The 8,380-nt window shown below is 40.3% G+C and overlaps 1 protein-coding gene across 3 annotated transcripts in view; it reads right to left on the bottom strand.

Moving 5' to 3' along the window:
• jmjd1cb (jumonji domain containing 1Cb) overlaps window positions 1-8,380 on the bottom strand; it is a 155,675-nt gene that overhangs the window by 92,664 nt on the left and 54,631 nt on the right. For all 3 annotated transcript variants that reach the window (XM_030077080.1, XM_030077082.1, XM_030077083.1), the window contains exon 2: window positions 1-161. This exon is cut by the window's left edge and continues 49 nt beyond it. In XM_030077080.1, the coding sequence (XP_029932940.1) occupies window positions 1-161 (161 nt within the window). The remainder of the gene's footprint in view (window positions 162-8,380) is intronic.

The following is an 8,380-nucleotide window of genomic DNA, read 5'->3' as shown; positions in this document are numbered from 1 at the left end:
CCTGTGCCTCCACCTGCTCCTGTTCCTCCTCCTCCTCCTCCTCCTCCTTCCTTCCTCTTGGCCCAGACCAGCTGGTGCTCCAGTAGAAACAGCTGGAAATCCTCGTAGACCTTCACCCACTCTCTCTTCTCCCACTCCTGGTCGTCAAACTCTACGTATACCTGCACAGGACACAGCAAGAAACACACAGGTTGCATTTATTGAAAACTCTGCAGTCAAGTTTTCATTGTGACCTTTTTATTAGGGTCCCTCCTGTAACCCCAATGTAAATTCCCAGGACTACTGCAATTTTACATTACATTTTACACCCAGGCATGTTTGAAACAAACTGGAAAGGACAATCTGCCCCAGACCTGTAACCCATTTGTAAAATTCCCTGACTTTTCTTGTCTGGCCTACAACTCGAAATATAACACAATATTCCAAAAATTCCATGACTAGCTGAAATCCTGATTTATTTATAATTTGTGTCTTTGTCCAACTTGTGAAAATATTCATTTCTATTTCTACACTTCAGCGTCTTCAAGCTGCACTGAGCAATTTTCAAAACGCCGGTGGTCCCAAATGGCAACAACAGGTAACAGGTTGGTAAGATTTGGAGGACTTTGCTACTAAAACTCCTGAGAAAATGCAAGTGTCCACATCATATTTGAGTGTTTGGACACTGTAATCATGTCAATATCAGAGTTTGCTTATTTTGTTATGATAGTATTTTTTGATACGTATTTGTCATTGAACACTGGTTCTCAAATGACGTTGCCTCGGCGTCCACATTTGTCCTTAATCATTAAGTCATTGTCCAAACATCAACTAACGAAAAAGCCATCCAAGCTAATTTTGCAAAATGAAAATACAGTAAATACAATATTTTCATGTACTGTGAACCCTCTGAAAGCTAAATGAAATTTATATTCATCATTTCAAAAATATTTCAAATTCATTATTTTGCAGTCACTTTCAAGTACTGCAAATGTTTTCTTTTTCCTTGGCTAATTTCACTAGTGCAGGTAGCAATTTTTTAAATGATTTTATTTTATTTTACTTGTTTTCTTGGTCTTTTTCTTAATTTTGCACTGTAAATGGTATCTTAAAAATGTTGTTATATTCTATAAAATTTGGTTTATATTTTGTTATTTTTTTCTAAACAGTTTTAAATCTATACATTTTTAAAGGAGAATCTGTGCTAGGAATTAGCAGCTCAGCATAAAAACACTGTTCAGGGTATGTGCATTCCAAAAATAGCCTTGTTTTCTTCAAGGTTTTTTTTTTTTTTTTTTTTTTTTTTGATGAAGAAGAACTGCTTGCCTGCAGTCAGCTCACAATCAACCAGTTGAGAATCACTGTCACAGAACCCGGTCCTGTGACCAGGCAGCACTCTGCTCTGCTCGTCACACAGTGACGTCAAATACATGTCACACAGGGAGTGACGGCGGGGGGAAAACTGTTGAAATTTGATCTGAGTTGTCAGACTGAGCGACTCTTTCAGAGATGTGACTTGCAGTTTCAAGTTAGAGGTATAACATTGTTCTGCAATAACAAAAAAGAAGAGGGGAGTTGTAGGCGGATGGGTGGGGGGACTTCTCTGTACATTTGAAATTGCCAATGAAATAAAATATTGCTCCCAATAAAAAAATTAGTCAACATCAATACCAAAATTCTTGTATGGCTGGGATTCACAGAAGGCAGGTTTTCTATTCCCAGTGTAAACATCCTCTTGTGACCAATAGTGATCCTCTAGTGCTGCCAGTGTGTGTGCGTGTGAGCCCTCTCTCTCATCCACTCTCCTCATCTTCTTTCTCATCTTGTTGCCTCCTTATTCTCTCTCATCCCTCATTCGATAGAACTCCTTTCCCTCCCCCTCTCTTCCCTGCCCTCCATATGCTGAGAGAGAGAGAGAGAGAGGGCGAGGGCGAGTGAGCAAGGGATCAACGAGTGCATCTCTCCTTATTCAGCCTCCAACCCCACCCCCGACCACCGTCCCATAATGCACTGCAGCAGTCAGCTGAGATCACTCCGACAGCAGCAGTCATCGCGAGCAGCCCTCTTTCTGTTTATCGCCATCTCAATCTATTTTTCTCTCTCCATTGCTACCAAGATCTAACCTCCTCTTTCTCTATCTCCATGTGCCCTCTCCCATTCCACCTACACCTCCAGCTCTCTACCTTCATTTATCCTTCACCCTCAACCTTTACACCGACCTATTCTATCTTTTTTCTCTACCTTTACTCTTCCCCTCTAACTTCTATCACCATTAATTGTGTAATGGTGCAACCACTAGACATTTGTTGACCCTCGTCAAAAAAACAAGATATTAAAAAAAAAGAAAAACAATTTGGGGGCCACTTGTGTTTCACCATGTGTAGATCAATGTAGGTCCAAAAACCGATTTCATTTTATTAAACCCTCTAAACAAAATACACCTTTTTTTTTCATTTTTGGGAGGATTTTTTTTTTTTGTCAATTTTCTTTTTTCTTCTTCTTTTTTTTTTTACAACTTAAATTACATTAAATTGCATATTTTTCTTGTAATATAATCTAAAATATAGTTCCACGGTAATTGTTTTTTCTAGTTTTAATCATTTTCTGGATGTTCCAAAAAAATGTTAACTGTCAAGTCATTTCGTGGTAATTTTTCTGGTTTTCTACTCATTTGCTAAGGAAATGGCAAGAATTAAGGTGCCGGTTTGGGTTTTTCAAGACTGATATCGACCAATACTGATATTTCTTGTCAATATTCAATATTTTTAAATTTGGCCATTTTAACTCTCCGACACTCCAAATTCTCTGTATGTATTTGTGTAAAAGAAATTCTGTGCAGTTCAGCATTTTCTGTCTCTCTCTCTCTCTGACAACACCAGAGACAGGCTAGTGTGAGTCATTTGTCCTGGTCCTCAACTTAATGCAGGACACACACACACACATACACGCACACACACAGTGGGTGTGTTATATAAGCGTGTGAGACTTAAGGTCTTTGTGTCTTCACTGGTCAAGAAACACAACCCAGATAATCCTGTCTCCTCTCTGTTCATCACAGAATACTGGAAGCTTCAGTCGTACATCTGCATTTTAATAGTTAACATATGGACAGACACACACACACACACACACACACACACACACAGGATAAAGGATAAAGGACAGACTGCGAACTGAAGAACAGAGCCTAAAATCTTGTTCCTTTGTAAACGAGAGCTACACGGACTGATTCATATCAGCAGGCATATTAATGACTCTGACACATGAGGAACAGTGCTGATAGTGTAGTAGGTCTTCTCACACACACACACACACACACACACACACACACAGAGCACACAAAGTATTCGACAGAGAAAAACATACACGCATCGACAGGGATGGGAAAACTCAGTGTCAAGTGAGTCCTGTTGCTATAGCAACCGGAGGCAGCAGTGAGCATGGGCCACGGATAGACACACACACACACACACACACACACACAGAGGGAGCTCTGTATCAGCCACAGTGAGTAAAAATCAGAGGCAGAGAGAACAAAGGAGAGCAGACATCAACTCACCACTGCATGTTTAATATCCAGTGCAGCACCCAGTGTCGTCAATGGGACCAATAATCAAACAGATTGGTCTGTTATGATGTTTGTAAAGCACTCATTCAGTTCAAGCTGCTTTGCATGATTGCATGATTCTCCACTTTGTTCAGATTTCAGACGTTTTGAGTAAACTCAGTGCAGTTCAGTCAGTTCAGTGTGGAAATGAAAGCTGCTGTCTGAATGTCATTCATCAGAGAGCAGAAAAAAGCCATCCATTGCTTTTTTTTTTTTTTTTTTTTGCTGCACTAAACCCACTCAGTGGAGTTTAAACCTTACAAATCATCTCTTTTCAAAGCTTTTATTACACCCTCTCAACAAAATTCACTGCCACCTTGTTATTTGTCATTTTTGTGGTAGTTTAAATGTAACTATTTTGTAATTTAATTCTAAATATACAATGAATCCTTTTCAAAATTTCCAGTAGTGATTTACAAATTTTCTGGTAATGTTTCTGCTAATTCTAACAGATGAATAAATAAATAAAAACCAAAAACTTATCTATCTATCTATCTATCTATCTAGTTAGTAATCTGTTTTTCTTTTCTTTTTATGGTTATTTTTTACTAATTTCCAGATATGTAAAACATGTGTTTTTTAAACAAATTTTTGTGTCAGTTCTTGCTATTTGCTCATAACCTTTTTCCAGTGTTTTTTTTTTTTTTTTAAAGAAATCAAGTGAAATTGTTTTGTTTTGTTTTGCGTTAAATGTTCAAACGTTTCAGAGGTTTAAATGGTTACGTGTCCTTTTATAACACCTTTCATAAGCGTTTAAACACAAGAAATCTGACTTCAATCCAGCATTACTGATCTGACATTTAAATATATCATTTCAATGATTACACATATAGTGTTCTTGTAATTTTTAAAATGTTTTAAATATTGTTTTATTTTATTGTTTTTTTAATTTTCAGGACTTGCTGTATTCAAGACGGCTATATTAATGATAGTATGTATTAACTGGTCAGATCACTGATGCTTGATCAGATTCCTCATTTTGTTGAGGACCCCTTGGAAGCCTCTCAAGTAGGCCTGGGTGTCCCTGGGTCCCACACTGAAAACCACCAGTTTATTCTGTGCACATGCACCGTGTACAGATGAGTCCTTCATGCTGGGGTGTGAGGATGCTGACTGAATTCCTCTCACGTCTCCATGACACCAACAATCCTTTACCAGCATGTCAGCATCACTGCTATTAATGCTAACTGTTTAGAGACGACCACTTTGGGAAAAAAAAGAAACAGGAGACAGGAATGAAGTGGTTTTCCAGCGGCTGGATGAATGTGAGTGAAGACATTTTCCAGGCTGTGGTTGTTCAGAGATGCAGGAGCTGGACTCCAACTCATCAGCTGTGGACGGTGAGTGTCCTCGCCTCACTGCTACACAGTGTGCTGCTAGCTTCCAACACTGTCGACATCATTACGTGCATGTACTTACAATCACACTCCATGTGTGAGTGTGTGTGTGTGTGTGTGTGTGTGCAGTCTGCGCAGCCTGTGTGTGTGAGCATGTGAATGGATGTGCCTGATGATGCGTGTATATGCCTGTTTGTGTTTATGTGCATACATTTAACTGTATGCTATATGTGGGAGAGCGTGTGTTCAGTGGTGCGGCGGTGTAAAATCTGCCCATCACTAACAGCTGCAGAGCTGCTCTCTGACTGGCTGAGATGGAGGCCACCAGCAGCCAATCAGCAGAAGGCAAGCAGCCAGATGGCCAATCCCAGAAGAGCAGCACAAATCTGCCTTTCAAACGGAGCGCCGCAAAAAAACAGGAGCAGGACAGAACGGAACAGAACAGAACAGAACAGAAGACAAGAGAACAACAAAGAACAGAACATAACAGAGGACAAGAGAAGAACAGAATAAAACAGAACAGAGCAGAACAGCGGGGAAAAAAAACAGAACAGAACAGAATAGAACAGAACAGAGGAGAGGAGAGCAGAACAAAGAAAAACACGACACAACAGAGCAGAGCAGAACAGAGGAGAACAGTGGAGAACAGACCAGAGCAGAGGAGAACAGAAAAGAACAGAACAGAGGAAAATAGAACAGAGGAAAACAGAACAGAGATTAACAGGAGAACAGAGCAGAACATAAGAGAGCAGAACAGAACAGAGGAGAACAGAGAAGACCAGGATTTTAAACCAGTGGAAGCCAACAATAATATGACAGCTGTGGTTTGTTGTTGTTGTTGTGTGTGTGTGTGTGCATGTGTGTGTGTGTGTGAGTGTGTGAGTGTGAGAGAGAGTGGCAGAGAGAGAGCAAAAGCAGGAGAGATGTACTACCATTTCCAGCCTTACCTTTCTCTTCTAATAGGAGCTGATGGTAATGACTGTTATTTGGTCGTGTCAGCAACTACAAATGACTGCACTTTCACTTTCTACTCGTGGTCGTGTGTGTGTGAGTGTGTGTGTGTGTGTGTGTGTGTGTGTGTGTGTGTGTGTGTGTGTGTTTTGCCATCCCTGATATGACTCAGTATTGCTGTTTTTCTCATCATTTTTTCTAAGCTCTTCTCACTTTCAATGCATGACAAATCCTTCTCTCGCTACCCTAGAAAAACAACAGTACTGACAGCAGAGGTGTGTGTGTGTGTGTGTGTGCACATGTGTGTCTGTCTGAGTGTGTGAGTGATTGTGTGTGTGTGTGTGTGTGTGTGTGTTTCCTCTACTTTCCACCCTCTGCTGTAATGTGAGTCACATGGCCAGGGTGGGGGAAGTGGGCGGGTGGCTTGGGTGTGTGTGTGTGTGTGTGTGTGTGTGTGTGAGTGTGTGTGAGAGAGAGAGACAGCAGCTTTGAACAAGAAAAAAAAACAGAACCACAAGAGAAAAAAAAGGAAGAGAAAGGAAGAGATAAAGAAAGATGAGAAGCAAAAAACACACGAAGAGTTGTCTGAGTGATGCAACACGCTGGTCGGCACAAAGTCCTGTATGTATTTAAATTTGAGGTAATTTTCTTATAATCAAATCTAAAATTATAGTTATAATAATTATAAATATATAGGATTTGGCACTGAGAATCAGTTCTAAATTGGAACCATTTCTAAAATTCAGATTCCAAAGGAGTTGTTAAGAAATATTTATTTCAGTTCAGTTAATTCCAGCGATCGGTTCCTATTAAACAAATTAAACAAATTTCACTCTCACTAGCAGTTTCCATAGCAGATGCTGAAGCAGGCACCTGCGAGAGTTGGACGGGTTGAATCATGGACCGCAGCAAGCAACGCTCAAAAGTGTTAAACTAAAACTAAACTAATACGGTGTAAGGAAGGACGCACGAACATGTCTTAACACCTTCACCTGCACGGCGGACAAATCAGCTGTGTGTGTGCCGTGTTGGATGTCCTGCGCCGGTCTCTCTCTCCTGCCTCGCCCCCCTGAGTCTCTCCTGAGCTAACAACAACCAGCACCTCATCCCAATCAGGTAAGGGTGTGACTTTAGTATATTTATGTTATCTTATGTTATGGTTTGGTTGCATTAATGCCAGTGCACTAAGCCCCGCCCACGTGAGCTGCAGCTCCCTAAACAAACTGGAAATGAGTTGGTTTTGCCGTCTTATCATTTCAACGGCCCACAGGAATGGATTTATCATCAAATCATTCATCATTAATGACAAAACATTTTACTCACTCTATGCAACAAAACATTCATTTTATTTATTTATTTATTTTTTTATTCTTTTTAATAAAATTTTCTTGTGAGATGAACAAGTGACCTGTTTTAACCAGTATCGGGAATCGTTAAGAACTGGAAACGAGAAGCAGAATTGGAATCACGATCGTTAAAATCCAAATGATGCCCTACCCTATAAATATCGTTTCCTTCTAATTGTTATCTAATTTCATTTTGTGGTCAATTTCTTGTAACTTTTTTACCATTTTTTTTTCCTTTCTTTTTTCTAATTTTTGGGTCATTTAGCTCATCACCTTTTCTCGCCATGCTGTTTACAGAAATCGCTTTCAAAGAAGAATGAAGAATGAAAATTTGTGGCATCTTTGAGATGTAATGACATAAACCACATATTTATGATATGTGTCAGCCAGTCAAACAGACTGATTAAGGATTTCCTAACAAACCACTCCTCCTCACATTTCTTCATTTCGCTCTTCCTTAACAGACACACACACACACACACACACACACACACACACAAGCGTGCAGCAGAGAAGCACGAGTAGAGGCCTCTAACATTCCCCTCAGCTGCATCAACCTTTCTCTGGTTCTCTCTCTCTCTCCCTGCCCCAATACTGTCCTTCTATAAGCCCTGTTCATACGTACACACACACACACACACACACACACACACACACACACACACACACACACACACACACTCTGTGTAAGCTCTATCCTGCTGCCCAAAAACTCTAATCTGATTTATTGAGCTTGACTGCACAGAAAACATGTGGGCTAGCCTGGCTAAAAGGACTCCTTTATCCCCTGTACACAAACACCCCACACATACACACTCAGAACAAGAGGAGTCCAAAGTGGTGGCCTACACACACACACACACACACACACATGCGCGCACAATCAAATGAACTAATATGGATGTTTTTGCCGTGTGCTGTGAGTGTGTGTTTGAATCCCAGCCTGCACACCCGTGATTTTTCTCGATTGTGGATAATTTTTTTTTCTCCTTAGACTAAAATGGAAAGTGCTGCTATGACAGAGAGCAGCACCCCACCCCGTCTATTTGAAACTCCACTGATCAACAGCATTCATTTGAATGATACTGGACACTGGTGAGCAATGTCCACAGAGGAGGGGAAAAATTTACACTTAGCAAATAAAATCTTAAAGGTGATTT

The sequence above is a fragment of the Myripristis murdjan genome, chromosome 19 (genome assembly GCF_902150065.1).
Source record: "Myripristis murdjan chromosome 19, fMyrMur1.1, whole genome shotgun sequence".
NCBI lineage: Eukaryota > Metazoa > Chordata > Actinopteri > Holocentriformes > Holocentridae > Myripristis > Myripristis murdjan.
Note: the sequence above shows the minus strand (reverse complement) of the source record. Positions and strands in the feature narration are given on the sequence as shown.